The following is a 22,249-nucleotide window of genomic DNA, read 5'->3' as shown; positions in this document are numbered from 1 at the left end:
GGGAATAATCCACAGTACACGACAGCAACCAGATGAGAGTGTCAATGATTTTTCCATGAGGATGACTGAAATCTTCAGAGATCATAGTGGCCAAGAGGAACCGGATAACCAGAACGACTCTCCATACTGGCAACAGTTAAAAAATGCAATTGTGCAAGGACTAAGACTTGATGTAAAAACCAGAGTGAAAACACTGTGCATTGCTCTGGCCACAAACACCTTACAGGACATGATGATATATGCCAGACATGCTGAAAAATTGGCATGTGAGGACCAGGAGAATGAACGAAATAAAAACCAAAAACTTCAGGAACGCTTACAGATGGCTCAGCTACAGGCCTATTCAAGGAATAATTTCCACGAGAGAACAGCAAACAACTATAAAAGAAGAGTTTTTCGAGGTCGAGGTCAGACTTCAAACAGTAGAGGACATACAATAGACACATGTTTTGTCTGTGGACAACAAGGCCACTGGGCAAGAGACTGTCGCGATCCTGTTGGTGGCTGCCACACTTGTGAGACACCTGACCACTGGGCAGTCGACTGCCCAAATGAACAGCACCATGGACAATGGCAGGCCAGCTCGCACACTGCAGGATGGTCAAACAGCCCTCCTACTGGAGTAACTGTCAGGAACCCAAGAGGGAGGATCCAGGGGTCACAACAGCCTCATGAATTTTGACTCACGGAGGAGACAGGAACACCAGCCAGACCAGTCTCCTTTTTCAGAATTCAATGAAAACCAGCAATAAGCAAGGCCACAAGAGCGAGAACGCTGGCAACAGGACAAGTGTTCATAAAAGGAGGGGTTTGATATGGCCTGAATGTAAATATTTTACTGTGCTAAGTTAGCACATGGTATTGACCATGTGTCTAAAGGAGGGATGGTCAGTATGCTTCACAAACATTGGCATGATGCACTGTACACATTACATTCAGTATTCCCATACCTTATTGATAAATTTCATTGTGTTATTTAGAAGTGGTTTTTTTTTTCTTTAATGCATTTTTGAGATTTTCTTATGTACACTGTTTTTTGAATTTTATATTCTATGTTTTTGTCGCACAGTTTCCACTCAGTCATGTTGTAACCAGGTTAACAATCAGTGATATAGTTCTCCCTTGGCCTGCAACCAAATTTTTAGCTTTTGAAATTGACTATGTTAGTCAAAAGGAGGGAAGTGTGAAGGAAATTTGGTGTTTCCTGCATGGTGGGACAGTTCCCACATGGTTGGAAGTAGGCGTCGACCTACTTGGTATTCAAGACACAAGGCATTGTGGGAACTGACTCTGTGAACTTAACAATTGTAACACCATGACTGAGAGGAATGTGTTGACCAGTGGGCTCTGTCCTGATGTGATGTTTAGGGCAGGAAGATAGGGCCGCATTGAGTCTTGTTGAAAAGCCAATGCTGAAAAGTGCAACAGTCATAAGTCGAGCGGTGTATGGGACTTTGTTGTATTGTAAAATAGCCATTCGGAATTGTGTGATGTATGGAATACGAATGTGCTAATAAATTGTGCTGAACAGAGTATTGAGTGCTTTGTTCTTGGCCAGCTCACCCACTAACTTAGTGCAATTGACCAGAATTGCCACGACAATACACTTCAGCATCCTCCACCGATATTACTGGCACCCTAGCAGGTTATTTAGACGAGGGCTGAAAGACTTTTCAGAGTGCTGGAGATGTAACAGGCTGTTAGGGGGCCTGGTTCTACACTGGTAATGCCCAAAGGTACAGGCTTTTTGGACAAGCATTCTTAAATACTGTATATCTCAGAAATAGTGGGGGCAGACTACAAATTCTGTCCTGAACTCTGCATACTAGGAACCCTAGAAAATATACAGTCTGAAGAATGAGGTAGAATGAAAAATGGGGAAAGTTTTTGGTATTTCACTCAGTACATGCGACTAAATGGACTAGTTAGGAGACTATTAGGTTTTGGTTTTCCTACCTTACTGTTGTTTGTGTGTATATGTATATATATATATATATATATATAAAATTGTATTTATTTTAAATCATATTTTTTTAATGGACTCTAGAGGTTGGATGAAGGTGTTGAGGGCGCTTCAGAAGTAATCTCACCAACATAATATGGACACCACTCTATTATTTCAGGATTGTGATTCCTCGTGTGACAGTGAACATTGGACAAACTTCTATGCTGAAGTCTTGCCATTTGGCCTACTGTCTCTTTAATATGACTTCTGTTTGGAAGTTGTTTTTATTTGTATTGTAAATCAAAATAATAAAAATACAAGTCTCAAAAAAAAAAAGGGTTGGAGGAGTAGCTGCCTGCTCCACCTACTGGCAGATTAAGAAGATGATTAGCCCATTCAATGGCCAGGTTGTACAACCCATCACACACCAAAGGTGTGTCAGGCCAAGACCCCATGAAAACTTGAGCGGAAACGGACCTTTTATTTCTGGCACCATCAGCTGTAACCCTAAAACATCGCAGCTTTGTTGTACCCCCAAAATATGACATAATTTGACCCCATGTCTTCAACCCCTACACTCCTTGGGTTTCCTTTAAAACTACACCACAAAACTACTTCTCAAAGCTGTAGTTGCAAAAAAAAGTCCTGGTCACGCATTATAAAAGATAGTTTAAAAATGTTAAGTTAAGGGTTACAAGGATGTGGCGAGCACCAGAAGTGACATAGTTACGTAGGTCATGTAAAAGCATGACATAGTTTACTGATGTTGTTTAATCTAATAACATCATCTGCTTTTGTACTGACATGGGACACATGTTGTGCCCATTCAATGGGCTGATGTCTATCGACCTGGCCATCAGGTGGAGCATTCAGGCCTTAATCACCCATACCTAGGGGCCTAGAACCATGTCTAGTAATGTCTAATAACATTCAAATCGGCAAGGGACAATTTTAGTGGTATAGAGCTGTGGTGGAAATTGGTTATTTCCTTGTGGAGAAGTTAACAAATAGGTGATGATACAGCAAGCAGTTGTTTTTCTGTATATTTAATAAAGTGATAAAACATAATGATGGAATCAAATCTATTTCAGCTGAAAGGGCAGAGCTCATACACAAACTGCAGTGTATTGGATGGAGTTCAGATACAGTCTCATATTTGTGGTAACAACATATAGATACAAAAGAATGCTAGGTAAGCATCCAGCACATACACCAGCTTTGAGCTGACAAATTTAACGAGAAGGATCTTTTCCTCATCACCCACTGCAGCAAAGCAAGTTTTTCAAACACAAATGAAACCTTCGGAGGGCTTTGCTGAGCACAACCAAAGCATTGCACCAAACATCTCATATCAAATCCTCAAGCCTCGACCCACTCAGACCTCTGTGGAGCCATCTTCTCTCAGGAGTTTCAACAAGGTTATCTTAGTAACCTAGAGATAATTTATAATTCATTTTATTGGTCTTTTTTTCAAAACTGACATTTGGAAAATCTTTTAATTTGGTATCATACATTCAAAATTCCATGAGCACCAAAAAAAAGTTCCCATTTTGTATGGTGCCATATGGTAAACTTTCTGCCCTAACGGGTTTTCCAAAATTTGAGAAACAAATGTTGATGCAGGAAACACGTGAAGGTGGATTCATATGATGGCCAACATGGTTCTATTTGGTTTTCCTGTAAGTGTCTGAATTGAACTTCTTTCGCTGAGAGATATGAGAGATCTGCAATTTTGGCACTTCTATGTGTCATTTTTTCCAACAAACTCGGAGAAAACAACTTTCTGTATAGAAAACATGTAAAAGTGGATACATTTGAATGACAACATGGTTTTATTTGATTTTCTTCAGTACTTTGTTAATGGTATTGTGTGAATTTGAGCTTCTTTTGCTGAGGAGACTTAATTATGATACTTTTTTTTTTTTCACAAAAAGATGTATGGGTAAAAAAATCTTAGCAGGACACTTGTAAAAGTGTATAAATATAAAGGTCAACATAGTTTTATTTTGGTTTTCATTAAGAATTTGTGTATTTGTGGTAGTGTGTGAATTTCTCCTTCTTTCCCTGAGAGAAACTCAATTTTGACACTTCTATGGCTTATGTGTCATTTTTGCCCAGAAGCTTCTTTGTATAACTACTGGGCTGAGCTTTTTAATGCTCTGTTTGAGATAACTGTGACATCGATTGAACCTAATGCCATTACTGCTCTGTTAGGAGTTACACAGTTGCCATTGCCTTGGCACCAAGCAGATTTGATAGCTTTTGCATCTTTGTCGTCTAAGACGTCTAATTCTTCTGAAATGGAAAGCACCATCAGCACCAACTCACACCCTGTGTATCAAAGAAATGTTTTGATAATCTAAAGCTAGACAAAATATGTCACACATTGAAAGGCTCTTCCAACAAGTTTAAAAATATGTTGGGAACTTTCTTAACTTTTGCAAAGAGTCTTTCGTTCCCAGTTATCCCTAAATAAGATACATTTTGTATCAGTCAGTTCTTATTGTGATTATTAATGTTGTTGTTTTTTACTTTTATTTCTGAAGAGCATGGCTAATATTCCTGCTGTAATTTGTGAGGTATGACCAAGCTGACTATTTGTGTTGTGTTTTCCTTGCGGATGTTCTGTATGTTGTTTATTTTGTAACACTACTATAACACTGTCATTTACAAGGGCATTTACATTGTGCTCTATTTGTGCATGAAAAACCAATAAACACATTTCCTAAAAAAAAAAAAAAAGTTTGCCAAGAGGCTGTGGGGAACAAAATTTTATGTAGAAAACATGTAAAAGTGGATAAATATGGAGGCCAACATTCAGAACATTCCTTGCACTCTCCATGCCTGGGACTCCTCCACGAGCCCTTAATCTCCACTAAATCAATAGTTTACTCACTCTTTCAGTGCCAGAGACCATTTTGGTACTTGGCACTTTCATGCTCGGACCCTTAAAAAACCCTCACTGTCACTCAAATACAAGCGAATGGTCCTCAAATGTGTTTTTGGTCATTTTAAGACAATACTGGTGGGGTAATTTTATAGCAGGAAGGTTTATGCTACATCATCAAATGCTAATATCACTTGGCATTAAGCTGTGTATATCTGTTATAATATGTGTTATAATATGTCTGTTATAACATATCTCTATTTACTTCATATTTCTTATATATTTCATATTTCTATTTGTACATATCTTTATTTACTTAAGACTTGCATTGGTATTTAAATTGCTGTATATTTAGTGTTGGATGCCCCCCCCCCCCCCCGCCCCCTTAAAAACATAAACTAAAATCTTGGCGAATACCAATATCACTTTGCAAGTAAACTGTGTATATCTGTTGTAACATATATACATATTTGTACATATCTCTATTTACTTCATATTTATTACATATTTCTATTTGTACATATCTTTATTTACTTAAGACTTGCATTTGTATTTAATATTGTTGTATATTTAATGTAGGATGCCCCCCCCCATCTATATTTTAACGTTATTTACAGACTTACTTATTTCTATTTCTATTCTTATACAGCAACTGTAACAAAATAACAAATAAATATGCCTTGACTGACTTGACATATAGCCTTTTCATATTTTTGTCATTTCACACAAACTTAACTGTTATGTTAGTAAATAGTAGTAGACTCCCTTAACTTTTTGGATCTGTTAGTCAAGTTAAAAAAAAACAAGTAAGAAATCAAAAAAGGAAGCAAGGAAGGGAAGGAGTCGAGGACGCACCCAGGCAGTGTTGGGTCGTGGCCTGTTGTATATCTTCGACTCCATTCACCTCCATTCACACAGTAAATAAAAGCATGGAGGCTGTGACTCTCGGGATCTAATACCGAGCAGCAGGGGGTAAAGACGCTGCCCTTTCATCTGAACACACAGGGATCAAGCAGGACAGCGGGGAACGCTTTATCGGTTGGATTTTTACTCATTTGACGTGGAAGACAGGATTTTAGTTGGAGACAGGAGCGGGGCAGCCCGCCGTGCTGTGCAAGAAACGGATGGCTGTAGTGGCCAGGCACAATGGCCTCGTCTCTCCGCTGGGGAACAACAACTCCGGAGCTTCGAGCATCGTCTCACCACTACAGCCGAGAGCCGCTGGGAAATACGCCTCTGCTGACAGCGGTGCCGGCGGTGGGATGGACGGCCTGCTGGATTTCTCCAAAGGCCCCACTGTCAAAACAGAGCTGGTGTGTAAATGGACTGACCGAACTTCATCGAGACAGAGGCTTGGGCGGACGGCGACATCCGTCTGCGACCAAACTTTCAGCTCAATGCACGAACTGGTGGACCACGTCACCACCGAGCATGTAGCAGCTGGACTGGAGAGCCTCAGTCATGTCTGCATGTGGGACGAGTGTATGCGCGGCGGGAAGGCGTTCAAAGCCAAATATAAACTCATCAACCACATTCGTGTGCACACCGGGGAGAAGCCTTTTTTATGCGCATTTCCCAACTGCGGCAAGATGTTCGCACGCTCCGAGAACCTCAAGATCCACACACGCACGCATACTGGTATGGTTTTATGATTGTGTGAGTTGACACGGAGCTGTGATTCAGTCATTACAGGCTGTGGGTTCGGGTCAGCCATCCAGACAGCAGCCTCCTAACACAGACGGGAACACAGCAGCTAATCGAGGTTGTTCCGAGTCTGCTAGGAATCCCTCCATGTTTACGTAGCTCCAGTTCAGTAGCCTGCCCCTCTCACATCCGGCCTTCATGCACCCTTGCAGCTCAGGAGCTGAGGAATCATGAAGGTGACAGGAAGCAGGACAACACAGCTGAATTATGAGAGATGGAAAATAATGATTGATTCGCTATTCACAACAAAAATATGCGTTGCTATAGTTATAATTTAATTCCCAATTTGTAACATACTCAGTTACCCATAATCAGACAGTCACGTAGGCATTTTTATTTATTTATTTGTTTTAATGCTCTTTTTATTGGTGTTTCAATATTATAAGCACAAACAAAAACAATTCAGACAGCTAACCACAAAACAAAAGAAGTCCCATCCCAAACTAACTATATTTCTATTTTTGCATAAAATAAGTAAATAAATAAAAAGACAACAGGAGATAGGTAAGTGAAGAGCACATACATAAAATAAATGATAGGGCAGACCTCATCTTCCAGGGACAGATTAAGAGTTATAGCTTCTGTAAAAAGGAATGCAATGGTTCCCAGGTCCTCCTGAACTTGTCTGATTTGTGATTAGGGTCATGAGTCAACTTCTCCAGAGGAATAAGAGCAGAGATCTGTGATATCCACATGTTGACCGTAGGTATCTGGGAACTTGACCACCACAGCAAGATACATTTTTTAGCCAAAAACAAAAGATTTATCAACAGAGATTTGGTGTCCGTGCCTGAGAAATTGTCTGAAGCATGATTAAGTAGATAGAAAGAAGGAATCAACAAAAACGGTTTACCAGTGACCTCCTGGATTACAGAGTGAACCTTTTTTTGTTTTGTAATATTTTTATTGCATTTTCCAAGATAGACAAAATCAACAGACAACAACACACTGTGGCCACACAAAAAATATCAAACTACTTATTATTTAGTTCAGATAATACAATAAAAATGCTCTTTCCCATTACAATCGACAGTGATGTAGCAAATACACATGAGGAAAGAAGTGAAGAGTAGTAAAAAAAAAAAAAAATTTAAATAATCTAAATTTCCATTTTGAGAGAAAATGCTATTTTTTTTACAAAAAGGAAAATTAAAAATAATAATTATAAATTAATGAATGTCCTGCCTTATAACCCATCAGTTAGCCAGTTTCCCTCATTGCCATCTATCATCCCTTTTAATACAATAGTTGTGAGTCTTTTCCCAGCATATTTAAAGAAGGGTGCCAAGATCTTTAAAATCATTCATCTTACATTTAAATCTGTGTGTGTTAGATATTCCATTGGTATTAAATCAAATATCACTTTGTGCTGGCCCCAAATTGTTGGAGGTGCATTATCAATCCATCTGAGTAACATATTCTTTCGAGCAGCAAATATGAGAATACTGTGCAGCCTTTTTTGATGAGTCCCTTTAATATGTATACGTAGGCCTTTTTTATGATTGTGTGCAGTTTGGGGTGTAATTTTTTAAACAACTGACAGATGCGCTTAATCAATTTATGTCAATGACACCCTGCACTCATATGCACCCTTTAATTATAAGGTTTATAAGCTGTAATCAATAAGTAATCAGCTTATGATGCTTTATAGATCAATTATAAGCAATAAATAGGTTGTGAACAGTAATTAATGGTGGTGGGTTATTAGACAGTGTAAGAGGAGGAGCGATGATCTTCAATATAGGTCCAAAAATCGATTCCAACAATGTTGACATAGTGATGAAATGCACACTACTCTCAAGTAACTACACCGAAATAAAAAATGTACAACTATGGACGTTATGATATTAAGAACCCTACTAACTAACAGTTCAAATTGTAGATGACTTACTCACTTGAGATGATATTTTTTATTAGAAATTGAGATATCCAAAGTAACCAATAAAACAAAACAAAGTAAGGGCAAATTTAGAGGAGTGCAAATGGCACGGTGGTATTTTTGTTCCTGGCTTAAATCAAATCTCTGAAATAATACTTGATTTAATTAAGCAGGTAGTTTGTATAAACCAACTGAATGCGGCACCATTTTCCCTCATGTAAATGAAAAAAGATTAGAAACACTTTTCAGTAGAATGCAGTACCTTTCACATGACCACCAAACTACAGCCTCCAAAATGTCCATTTGCTTAAATCAAGTAGGCATGCATGATTTTGGATATTTTTGCTAGTATCCGATAAACCAATATTTTCAACTTATTTTGGTCGATTACTGATGCAGATATCAATATATGCACATATTTTCCCACTTATTTGCAGAGAACATCAAGTCTCTCCTGGTGGAATTTAATTATAAAACTCTGAGGTGTAAGCCTTTTTATTTATTTATTTATTTATTTTTACCATTTTTTGGTTTCCCTGTTGTCATTTTGTATTATAGCATGTATAACCTCAGCATAGTTATGAACAAGCATGTCGTTTATATATTTTTGTTTTCATCACAAATATTCTTATTACTTTACAACATTCACAATATCTATTCATAATTTTGATTGCGCACAGTTATGACACATACTGTATGCACAGTCAGAAACATGATCTCTGGTTTGTCGAGGGACACTTCAATGCATTATGGGAAACATCTTAGCCCCTGTATGCTACAGCTAATGGCAAAATCAGGTCCTTTACAACACAGATTTATAGATTATTTTTCACAGAAGATGATCCAGTCAGCCTTTAATAAGACACTGGGGTTGCATTATTGACTACAAAGCTTCTGACATGATCCCACTGAAGCACTTATTGGAAAGTTACAGCTGAGACGAAACAGACTCAATTTTAAATTAAGTTGTTTTTCAAATTGCACACTTTTGTTTTTTTCTTAGTATGAAGTCTTGTCCTTACAGAGTATGTATATTTGCATGCAGTAGGCATGGACCAAAAGTCATATCCCGATATATTTAGGCTGAATATCAATATACGACATATATCCTGATATTTTTATCTCAAAGTGAGAGCAAATGTTCAGTCAAAGTCAAATATGACATGTCACAAGTATTTTATTGATTATTTAAGTGAACATAAATACTGTATAACAACAGGAGAACCTTTTTTAAAAAAATCAAAGCTCCATAAAGTGCACATTTAAATAAAAAAAATATCTTAAATAAAAACAGCCTTTGAAATAGAATAGGCCAATGGTGGTACAGTTTGTCCAAAAGTAGCTGAAAAATACAATTATATATGGGTGGTCTGTGGCCTAGAGGTTAGGAAATTAGCTTGTTACCACAGGGGTCGCTGATTCGAATCCCAGGACTAATCGGTCAAGAACTATTTGTCATAAATAGCAACAAATTACCACATTATGGGATGTCCAAAAAGGACTCCAGCGTAAAAAAACCCCCTCATACTATATTATGTCTATTTTTGTCAAAAATTGTCAAATTTTAAAATGCCTATAAATGCTAAAAATGTGTCAGTTATAGTCTGTTGAAACATATTGCTGAGCATAATATGGCCAGAAATATTTATATTTATATGAGAAAAGAATAACGAACATTACAAAAGAACTAAATATAACAAACCCTAGTAAGGGCAGCATTTATATAAAAATATATATTTTTTTAACTATATCGATATATGGTCAAATTCCATATCACATTTAAAAAATATATATCAATATATTTTTTATATTGATACATCGCCCAGCCCTACAACTGGCACATACTACTTTAACATGGCACCTTTGACCCTCCGGCTCATATATATGCTGTTCAGAGGATTGTGCGTAAGAATAACAAGAAAAGCATGCTGGCTTGCATACTGCAAATTACAGCTGGATGTAGTAAGACATCCAGTTTCTTTTGGAATACCTCAATTGACATACTATGTATTGGGACATACTTAATGTTTTTCTGCCTTACTTAATAGTATGGTAGTATGGACATTGTAACACACTGTATTTCTCCACTGCCATGTTCCAGAGATGTTTTAAAATAGTAATAAGAATACATTGATGTCATGTTATTATGTAATCATGATGACACAGGCAGTTGCAGACATATATAACAATACTCAAAATGTAAACATTCACTGTATTGTTGCTACATCAGATTGGTCTGTTCGCTATCCAAAAATGTTAATTTCTCACCAGTGCTGATAATTAATTTAATGCCCTTATTTTTCTACACCAATGACATGCCAATATCATTGTGCATCCTCAGAATCAACACAATGCAAACACAACACAAAAAAATTGGACATAAGAACACTCTTGCAGGTTTAACTGCACCTGAATGCATCGTTTCCTGCCAGTGCCCAACTCAATCTTCATTAGACACTGTACAAAGTGATACATATGGACAAATTGAGATGGTGTGACGGCAGTAATAAAAACAGTGGACAGAAATACAATCCTCTAAACAAAAAACAGTAACCAGAACATAGAGACACAAAGCCTAACAGCACAACCCTTGTTAGCTGGTGGCTGCTTAAGGTGAAAGCAAGCACAGTACCGCAGATAACCTAGAATGTGTATGCTCTCTTCATCTTCTAATTCAAATGCAAAGCCAGTCGGCTGTCCATCATTTAGTGGATAGTAACACAAACAATCAAACAAAAGGAATGTAAATTAGGGGTGTGCCATATTGTATCGTTCACAATAATATCGGTATATTTTTTTATGGTTAAAAAAAATGCATATCATGATATTGGCTACGTTCTTACTTCTTGATGTAGTGGTTAAAGTTGTTTTAATCACAAAAAACTACTTACTCCCTGTCGCTAAACACATGCAGCTTTCAAAATAAGAGCACAGTTTGTTAAGAGAATCTACCACAGAATTTAATTTTTTTTAGACTGTTAAAATAAGATGCCTTAAATAAAACATACAAGAACCTTTATTCTCCTTTTACAAAATTTCATTAAAATATGCCCCCGGAACCCCTAAATGGTTATTTTTATTATTTGCTCATAATCAAGACTCAAGAATAATTTTTTTGTTGAGATTTGAACTTCAAACTACATTTTTGATTTTTAATTATTTATACAGACTAAAAAAAATCATATTTTCTATATCTTTTTAAGTATTTCCTAATATCGTCAAGAATTCGTTATTGCAAAATATCATCATGATATCATGATATTCTTTTAGGGCCATATCGCCCACCCCTAATGTAAATGCATTATTACCCAGCAGCACAATTGTGTCCTGGTGGCTGTACTGTGAAGTAGGGACACATGAAGGCAAATAAAAAACATAGCATGCATGCTTACTTTTGTGTCCTTCACTTTTTTCAAAAAAAAAAAAATTGCTGTACTTGTGCTGTTGTTTATTTGGTTTGTTGTGTGTTTGTCGCTATTTTAATGCTGCAGCTGCTCATCCGCAAAGTGGAGGGAGAGCAGATGACTGTTTTTTTATTTGAGAGGTTAAGTTTAAGGCATGTTATTGTGACTACATGACATTACATAAAGTTCTGAAGAAGCCGTGGCAGTTAACTTGTGGCTGCAGGCAGCCACCACAAAATGTATGTAGCCCAAAACACAGCTGTTATGTTGCATCATCATATCGGCGGAAATCATTTCTCGCCAATGCAGATGATGTACCAATATTATCATGCATCCCAACATACAACTAATTAACACCTATAGAGGAAAAACTAAACAAAGGATTTAACAAAGTATAATTAAAACAAAAAAGAAATGATTAAAAAGATATAGACTAGAGATCTCAGACTCAAACCCACAATTTGACCTGTAATTAATACTTCCTTACAAAAATGTCCCATTTTACATTCAAAGTTGTGGATGATATATTCCGTTATATTAGATTTCCCATCCCATAACAGTATCTGTTGAATTATCTGTCAGTTATAGCTCCTCTAGGCCCGAAGCACACACCATGGTTGAGATAAAGATCCTTTAATGTTCACAAATATTGGTGCTATCGCTGGATCTCTTGACTGAATATTTACTTTTTTTGTTCTCACAGAAATTTAGAAAAAAATAAGAAAATTCTACGTGGAATCCATGAAATATGTAGAATAGCCAAGTGTGTTCTTACCTATGAGAGAATGTTGATGAATTGCAGTTAATGCATGTATAAGGGAACACCCCAGTAAATCCATATAAGGTCAGCAGATTTAAGTGACGTATGCAAACCAACCATCCACTAAAATCTGACAGGTAACATTAACTCAAGACAGGAAAGTGTCAATGTAAAAATGTCACCAAACAGCAAGAAAAACCCTCAAAACACACAGAACATATCAGAGACTCTTTAGGATATGTAATGTAATTTGTCATAAATGAATGACACCCTAAGAAAATGATTTGAATATAAAAACAAAAAAGAAGAATGATAAAAACCCTATTATTAAAATCCCTTATATAGTATAGGATCAGGCAATTCAACAATGTAACAAATGTGATAATTTTTAAAAAGTAAAGTGAGTTGCTGCCTGGTTTCAATGTGGGTAGGGTGGGGGCACACTATGGCACAATGAAGTATTGTGCAGAACAAGGATTATAGTTAACAAAAACTAACGAAATAAAAAAAACTATAATTGAAAAAACATTTCCGTTAACTAAAAAACGATAACTAACTGAAACTGTATTTTTTGGTTACAAAACTAACTAAAATTATAGTGAAAATGTCCTTCGTTTTCGTCGTTGTCAACTTTTTTCATACATAAACCTTTTTGGTTGATGTGAAATCTATTTCATCTATCTGGTTTTATGACTTTATATACTTATTGGAGCTGAGATGGATCAGACAAAAGAAATAAAGGCAACATTTATTGTGACCTTATTGAATCTGGCACCCAACAAATACCCCATTACAAAAAAAAAAACTAAAACTAATAAAAAAAAAAACTAAAACGAAGTATTTCCAAAAAATTAAAACTAGCAAACTCACTCTAAAAACGAATTAAAACTAACTGAATTTGAAAACAAAAAATGACAATGAAATTAAAACTAATGAAAAGTCCAAAACTATTATAACCTTGGTGCAGAACACATTTTTCAGATCTTTATAACCTTGCCTGATCGCCATAATTGGAGCATTTTTCTTGAAAATGTCTTAAAATAAATTGCTTTTCATCATCATTATTAACATTTCACAGCACGAAATGTGAGTCTGCTTGTGTTCGTATAGGCCTATGGTCCTTTGCAATGCATTTTTATCTCACCTAAGAATAAACAGGAAGTAAGATTTTTGAATGAATGATACAGGAGTTCTAAAATTGCTCCTACACGCAGATTAAGATCGTACGAATGATTCATGCATGAGGCCCACTTGTAAAGTTTTCTGTTTGATGGTGGCCATGACCATGGACCAGACTTGCTAAATTATAATGCACTGGTGTATCGGCTGTAGAAATTTGGTAATGACACAGTCAAAATCCTAAATTAAGATGAACTTTTCTATGAAGTTATGCAAATAAGCCCAAAAAAATACATCACCGTACACTTTACTGTACAACGTGCTTTCTGATTTTTAAATTGAGTTGAAAATGTGTGTCACATTTCATTAAAATATGGATTTGCTGACCTTCCACACTTTGGCTGTCAATTATAACACCGCTCTAGGGCCAAGTGAGGAGATATTTTTTTTTATTTCTTTCTCTCATAGTTTATGTCTCTATTATCTTTCTACTTAACTAGCAGCATAAGACAACAAATAAAAAAAAAAAAAATCTTGCGTGTGAATGATGACAGCTGAAATGAAATGGCACGTGCATTGCTCTGCACTTCCCAAAAAAAATTCTTGAAGCTGAAATGTAAACTGGCAGAAGTAATATTTTTTTTTAGGTCATTCAGTTCAGCTAAGAGCTAAAAAAAACCTGATAGATTTGGACCTTAGTTATTATTAATATACTAATGTTTATACTACATCAAACATCTTTTGGCTGCAGGAATATGAGTTCCAAATAATAATATAGCGAGGCTTTTTTATGTACTATTCAGAGCTGCACTCATGTCACTGGTTGACAGTATTGGTATTGTTGTTTTTCTAGTAATACATCCAACTATTCCATATCTCCATAAGTATATGAATAGCAATAGACTGTGGCAGCCCCCTTTTAATTTTAATTTTGTCCCTACTTTACATTATGAATACACTTACTGCTCACCTTTTGTTTACTATTGGATTCATATGTGGGTGAGGCCCAGTTCTTCATGTGTATTCCAATATGAGTGATAGTAATAGTCATAATAATACAACAATAATATTTAATAATAATGTGAAGTTTTGGCTCTTGAAGCCAATAGTATTTTCTTGTATTCCCATACAGTACATCATATTGTTAAGAAGACAACAGTGTTATCACATTTTATTCCAGTTTTACATTTACGTTTACATTTAGTCATGCATTTGAGCATGAAATCTTAAAAGTGCAGTGTAAAAATGCACTTGCAATTAATGTTGGTCTGCTGTTATTGCACTGAAAAAAAAGAAATCACAGTAAGTGGTTATTTTTTATTTGCTTCAAACCTTTTGTATTCCTATTTATACTGTTATACATGCATTTGAGCATGTGGTAGTGTCGATGAAAAATTGTGGCCCCATCCAGCATTTAAGTTGCCCATCCCTGATCCAAAGCGACCTACAAAAAAAGGGAAGCAATCAAGGTATAGTGCAATAAGAGCCGTTAGTGCAGCAGTAACTGCTAGTGATGATTCTTTAAGGAGTGGAGTTGTGGTGTGGTAATATGTCTAAGGCAGTAAGGGTTAGGGTTATATACCAATACCCATCTGCACTCAGGGGCATTGAAGAAATAATTCATTCATTCATTCTCCTTAACCGCCTATTTGCACTCGTGTCTCGGGGGTCTGGAGCCGATCAGCTGACATTGGACGAGAGGCGGGGTACACCCTGGACAGAGCTGACACATAGAGACAGATAATCACGCTCCCATTCACTCCTACAGGCAATTTAGAGTCACCAGTTAAACCTAAGTGCATGTCTCAGGAAGAACATGCAAACTCCACACAGAAGAGCTGCAGGCTTGAGTCGAACCGGCGACACTCTTGCTGTGAGGCAACAGTGTTAACCACTTCTATATGTCTAAATATGTATGGAGGGTGAAGGATAGTAGCTGTCCCTTCAAGTGTACGAATAAATCAGGGGCCATTACAGAGTATGATAATGATGTTTAAATGCTTGTGTTGCAGGTGAGAAGCCATTCCAGTGTGAGTTTTGTGAGCGACGATTCGCCAACAGCAGCGATCGAAAGAAGCACTCACAGGTACACACAGCCTCAAAGCCCTACGACTGCAAGGCCCTGGGCTGCACCAAGTCCTACACCCATCCCAGCTCCCTGCGCAAACACATGAAGGTTCACGTCAAGTCATCACCTACCTCTGAACCCCAGGACATGTATGACTCCGTCCCTCATCAACTTCAACAACCTCATCAGGCTCTCCTCGAGCCCCTTGACCTTAAAATGAACTGCCTCTCATCACTTGCCAATAAAAACACTCATTTTCCTCTTCTGTCCAATCATGAATTCAATATCAGCTCAGCCGGCGAAGTTGACCATAAGCTACTACGAAGTTCGTCTCCCATGGCAATGCCACTGGATCTGTCTCTTTCAGGCCTAAAGAGTCAGCTGGCCCAGAAGCATCAGAGTGGTAGGACCCCGCGGAGGAGCCAACGTTCAGTCAACCCAGCCTTACCTCAGTTGTCTAACATTAAGGAGTGGTATGTCTGTACCAGGAGTACAGCACCAAACTTTCCTCTATTTCACCCAAACAACATTAAATCAGAACCTAGTGATGATGAGGAGTATGTCACATAGGATGGAGAGCCGGCAGCTTTTGGACTTGAAGAACATATATTGTCAGGCCAGAAGATGCTCTGTGGAATCCTAGTTGCTGTAAATTTACAGAACCAGCAGTTGTATGGTTAGACATCAGTGACCCTTCTAAAATGAAGAAGACTGTGATCAGATGGAGACTTTTTTAACATGTCTCTAAAACAAAACTCAATGGCTCAAATGTTGCAAGAATGGACAAGATAAAATCACATCATTACAGTTATCAAACTAAATGTTTCACAGAAAACTGTAAGTTATCCAATCAGTGTTAGGGAGCTAAACTGAATTAACAAAGGGTATGACATTGTATAAATGGACCAGGGGATGTTGGGTACTGCTCTGCTTGCTGTATATGAATTTCAAGGGCTACATTGACACTGACAGAAAGCAGTTATAGCTATCCTGAGCTTACATAGCATTGTACACATGGTAGTACAGCAGGTCCAAAGCAGCAGGCACACAGGCTGGTGGAGAGTGTGTGCTTTTTATGGCCCCAGTATGTTTTAAACAAACTAGTTTGTACATCAGATAGTTACAAAAATAGTTGTAAGCAGCTGATTGTGCTTTCCGAAAGGGAATCTGAGGTAGTGTTGAGGTGATCCCACAGGCAGTTTGTTTGAACCAAACTGAGGCCTTTACTTACAAATCATTGGTACTAACTTGTTCCAAAGTGTTTTCTGTGATCAGTCAGTCAATCAGTCGAATCCAACACAGTGGCAGGCGGTGAAGCTGCAGTTTGAAGACAGTTGGACTGAGCCTTCTTTGAACTGGTCAAGTGTCTCCTTAACCTCTTCAACTCCTTGAAGTTGGATGGACCTTTCATTGGGTAAACCCCTGCATCTGTTTACACTCCATGTACAATTTAATCAAGACTCCCAAGATTTCCAAAATGACCATAAAAGTCATACAAGTATTCCATTATCATGAAAGTTTGCATTAAATGATGCACAAGACATCTTGAATTTTCTATTTGATCAAGGTGCAGTCATAAAAAGTGGCAAGTGGAAACAAACAGAATGTATTGTATGAGATTGTGGTATAGCTTGGAAAAATGTGTCTTCTATGTTTGATATTACTATGTTGAGAATATTTTAAATCTTTAAATGGTTAGCCTAGCCTTTACCAATTCACAACCATACAGTATATATATATATGTATATTTATATGTGTGTATATACATATATATGTGTGTGTGTGTGTGTATATATATATATATATACATATATATATATATATATATATACACACATACATATATGTATATATATACATACATATATGTGTATATATATATACGCATATATGTATATATATACATATATGTATATATATATATATATACATATGTATATATATATATGCATATATGTATATATATACATATATGAATATATATATACACATATGTATATATATATATATATACATATGTATATATATATGTATATGTATATATATGTATATGTGTATATATATGTATGTATATATATATGTATATATATATATATATATATATATATATATATATATACATATATATATGTGTGTGTATGTAAAGTGCTGTGAAAAACTGTTGGCCCCCTTCCTGATTTCTTAATTTGTGACAATTAAATTACATTTCAGATCATCAAACAGATTTTAATATTAAACAAAGATAACACAATTAAACACAAAATGCAGTCTTGTGGAAAATAATTGCCCCCTAAACCTAATAACTGGTTGGGCCACACTTAGCAGCAACTACCGTAATCAAGCGATTGCGATAACTGGCAATGAGTCTTTTACAGCGCTGTGGAGGAATTTTGGCCCACTCATCTTTGAAGAATTGTTGTAATTTAGCCACATTGAAGGGTTTGAGCATGAACCGCCTTTTTAAGGTCATGCCACAGCATCTCAATCAGATTTAAGTACGGACTTTGACTAGGCCACTAGACTTGTTGGTGGGTTTTGGATCATTGTCCTTCTGCAGAACCCAAGTTTGCTATAGCTTGAGGCCACGAACAGATGGCCCCACATTTCTGGATTTTTTGGTAGACAGCAGAATACATGGTTCCATTTATCACAGCAAGTCTTCCAGGTCCTGAAGCAGCAAAACAGCCCCAGACCATCACTACTTGTTTTTATTAAATGCAGTGTTACTTTTTGCACCAGATGTACAAGATGCACACCTTCCAAAAAGTTTAACTTTTGTCTGTTTATCCACAGAATATTTTCCCAAAAGTCTTGGGATGTTTTTCGGCAAATGTTAGACAAACCTTCATGTTCTTTTTGGTCAGCAGTAGTTCTTTACCTTGGAACTCTGCCATGCAGGCCATTTTTGGCCAGTCTCTTTCGTACGGTGGAGTCATGAACACTGACCTTAACTGAGGCTAGTGAGGCCTGCAGGCTTTTGGATGTTGTGGGGTCATTTTTTGACCCCTTGGGTGAGTTGTCGCTGCGCTCTTGGGGTAATTTTGGTCAGCCTTTGGAAATGGCTGTATAACCTTTTCCAGACTTTCTTTGGATCTCAGCATGATGTCTAGCTTTTGAGGATCTTTTAGCCTACTTCATTTGGTCAGATGGGTTATATTTAAGTGATTTCTTGATGAGCAGTAATTAGCCTGGGTGTGGCTAGTAAAATTGAACTAAAAACGGTGGTTTATCACAGGTAATTCATGATTTTACAAGGAGGGACAATTAGTTTTTCACATATGGCCAGGTAGGTTTGGATAACTTTTTTCACTTGAAATCATCATTTTAAAACTGAATTTTGTCTTTGTTACTCTGGTTATCTTTGTCTAATAATAAAATGTGTTTGATGATCTGAAACATTTAAGTGTGACAACTTAGCCAAGAAATCAGGAAGGCAAAATACTTTTTCACAGCACTGTTTAAAACCTTTTTAACCACCTTGTTCCTAAGGTATTGACTTGATGCAAATTACAACCGCTTTTTGTGAAATTGGAAATGTTCCAACACAGAAGTGATTTGAGAATTGCAAGTCTCAGTTTTATTCAGGCTTACTAACAACAAAGCTATTATTGAGTGACTACTCACTCTGGAAATCAGAAGTGGAGAGGGTACATGGACCATTTTAAATGCAGAACAAAATTGGACAGACATAATTATGTTGAAGTTTTCATTCTCTAGTAATCTATATATGAGCAAGTAACTACTCGCACCCAGTTTCAGAGGTTTGTATTATTTACATGACCGTCAGCATGCAGTCGACTTTTACTGTTGGAGTGTACATCTTCTCTCCACGTCTTTGTGGGTTTTCCCACAATCCAAACACAGGTCTGAATGAATGAAAACAGAGTTACCTAGAGGTATAAATGTGAGTGTGGATGGTTGTTAGTCCATGTATGTTATTCTTTCATTATTGCTCAGTATCTCCACTATCCAGCTAATTAAACTACACAGTAGCCCATAAAGTTGGAATCATTTTGTTTTTCAGACACAATCCTCTGTTAATTGTGGATTCATTTTCATTGTGATATGTTTGGAAGAGATTAATAAAGTTTTGAGAAGATACACACTTTATCTGTCAATAACAAATCACATCACAGTCATTTCATGGAAAGAGGTAAAAAAATATTTTACTCCAACTTTATGAGGAACTGTGTAGTAACAACAGATTTTAAACTTGTGGATGCATGAAATCAGGTTGTTGCTTTCTTTTTTTATTTCTTTTTTTTTTTTACGACAAATCTGTCCCTGGGTCGCCTTGAATCTTGACACACAGATTGATTAAATTTCTCCTTTACACTATATTTTAGGGCAGACATCTCAGAATTCATAAATAGCACATCTTTGCGTTCATTTTCTGCAGTTGTATTGAGAAAGGCTGCTTTATGCAATATCACACCAGATCTCAAGTCATTGAAGGGTCCTGTTTAAACCAAGATACAGTCAGCTAAAATGAACCCCATTATGATCACCCTTTTCTTCTCTTCCCAGCCTGTGATTTCACAAAATGAGCTGATCCCAGTTGGCACTGGGCAAGAGGTGGGGTACATCCTGGACAGGTCACCAGTTAATTTATTAATTCAATATCCTTAACTGCTTATCCAAACTGGAGCCAATTCCAGCTTATAGTGGGTGAGAAGCAGGTACACCATGGACAAGTTACTAGACTATCACAGGGCTGACACACAGAGACAGACTGACAATCATTCATGCTCACATTCACACCTACAGGCAAGTTGGAGTCACAAACTAATCTCACCTAACTAAAACTACCTAAAACCCTAGGATATAGTAGTTTGAATAAAAAATTAAAATAAAAAAAGGAACCTCAGAGTCCACTTATTGGCTGCTCTTGGAGCTTTCAGTTGCATTCGTGCTGATTGATTTCATGCCATGAAAATGTCTGAAAGAAGCTATTAAGTGAGTGATGAAATAAAATGTATTTTATTATACTACTTTACCACTAGCTTACCGTTAACTTGTATAGCGCTTTTCTAATCTTTGCAACCATTCACTACTGTCATTCACCCATGCTGGTAGCCAAGACAACCCTAAATTGTGCCACCTGCCACCATCTGGAATTCATTCACAGCCCGATGAACGCAGCATCAGGAGCAATAGGGTTCAGTATATTGCCCAAGGTAATTGTACTTCAACATTTAGGTTGCCATGGTCAGGGATCGAACCACCGACCTTCTGATCAGTGGGCGACCGATCTACCAACTGAGCCACAGCTTGCTGACAATTGGACAGCTGATAATTGCCACATAATTTAGGCCAACCAATTCATTGTTATCCCAGTGCTAGGTTTAATTAGCCTGGAAAACAGATGAATCTTCCAGGGTCATTTTTTAATTGCTCTGGCAGTCTGTCTGGCTCCGATTCAGTCTGGCACTTACCAGGCCAAACAGTCAGAGGACTGATGACCGACATACAGGACAACTCATGAAACTCGGATCAAACTTGTTATAAGAATATTTTAGAGTGACCCTTCAAAAAAGACGATTGGATTCAGAGTGTCAAAGTTAAGTTGAATTTAATATCCTTGTACAAGAAGGAGCGCTTAACAGTGCAACACAGCAAGTGAGGTTACAGAGAAAAAGGCTCAATCTAAAGAGCCTGGACAGTCGGTTTATGTGCATCCTACAATGGGCGGTTTCTGACGTGACTCTAGATAATTTGATTAATCATAGATGCTGTCTTTCCCAATTTTCTAAGCTGTGTCATGGGGAAATACATTTGACCCATCTCTGACCCTTATTCTGGTATGTATGCTTCCCCTTTCTGTACATAAAGTTGACCCTTATCTGAACCATATCTGACCCCGCCAGCTTCAGGGGAGGCACTGGAGAATTTATCTCGAACATATGGCTACCAGGCACACATCTGATTAGTATCATCGAAAACTTCAGGATAATACAATATTTGTAACATTGAAAAACCTCCAGGTTAATATAATTTTTATAACAAAACTGTCAAATCAGGAAGCGCTGATCAAATATGAATCAAGATTATGTTACTGCATTGTTTATTTCTCTGAGCAAATGTTCTCAGAAACACATTTAATTGATTGTTTCCTTGTAATTTGAGAAAGTTCGTCTTGTTTGTCCTGCTTGAAAATGAACCAAACACCGCCCCAACCTACATGTCTCAGTCATCACTACGTCACATGCTTCATTGCTCTGATTGGTTGTAGGTCTATTCAGAAGCATTTTTGTCTGCACACATTAACCACAATAAGAAAATTTAAAAAATAAACAGACATTTCAAATTCATACAGATTTGCAGATTAGTTTGACAATGGCAGGCAAAGGTTGAGTATGATTTATGTCGAAGATATTTACCTCCTGCTTAGACTGCTACCAACTAAGTCGTCTGTAAAGTTAGCATATGCTGACACCCATTTTTCACAAAGGACCGATCTTCAATCTTCATATCATAGTGCAG

General features: G+C 37.1%; 1 protein-coding gene across 1 annotated transcript; it reads left to right on the top strand.

Annotated features, from left to right (window-relative positions):
- Positions 1–5,731: 5,731 nt before the first annotated feature.
- On the top strand, positions 5,732–17,470 carry LOC131958707 (zinc finger protein ZIC 3-like). Its single transcript, XM_059323875.1, has 2 exons — positions 5,732–6,470; positions 15,711–17,470. Exons 1-2 carry the CDS (start codon positions 5,957–5,959, stop codon positions 16,334–16,336), a joined length of 1,140 nt encoding a protein of 379 aa, XP_059179858.1. The 5' UTR covers positions 5,732–5,956; the 3' UTR covers positions 16,337–17,470.
- Positions 17,471–22,249: the final 4,779 nt, after the last annotated feature.

The sequence above is a fragment of the Centropristis striata genome, chromosome 20 (genome assembly GCF_030273125.1).
Source record: "Centropristis striata isolate RG_2023a ecotype Rhode Island chromosome 20, C.striata_1.0, whole genome shotgun sequence".
Classification (NCBI taxonomy): Eukaryota; Metazoa; Chordata; class Actinopteri; order Perciformes; family Serranidae; genus Centropristis; species Centropristis striata.
This window is presented reverse-complemented; position numbering and strand designations above follow the sequence as displayed.

Excerpts from the sequence above, each read along its gene's own strand:
- LOC131958707 (XM_059323875.1), top strand. The coding sequence starts at position 5,957 with ATGGCTGTAGTGGCCAGGCACAATGGCCTCGTCTCTCCGCTGGGGAAC. Across the intron at positions 6,471-15,710 it reads CCACACACGCACGCATACTG|GTGAGAAGCCATTCCAGTGT; the intron begins GTATGGTTTTAT and ends CTTGTGTTGCAG.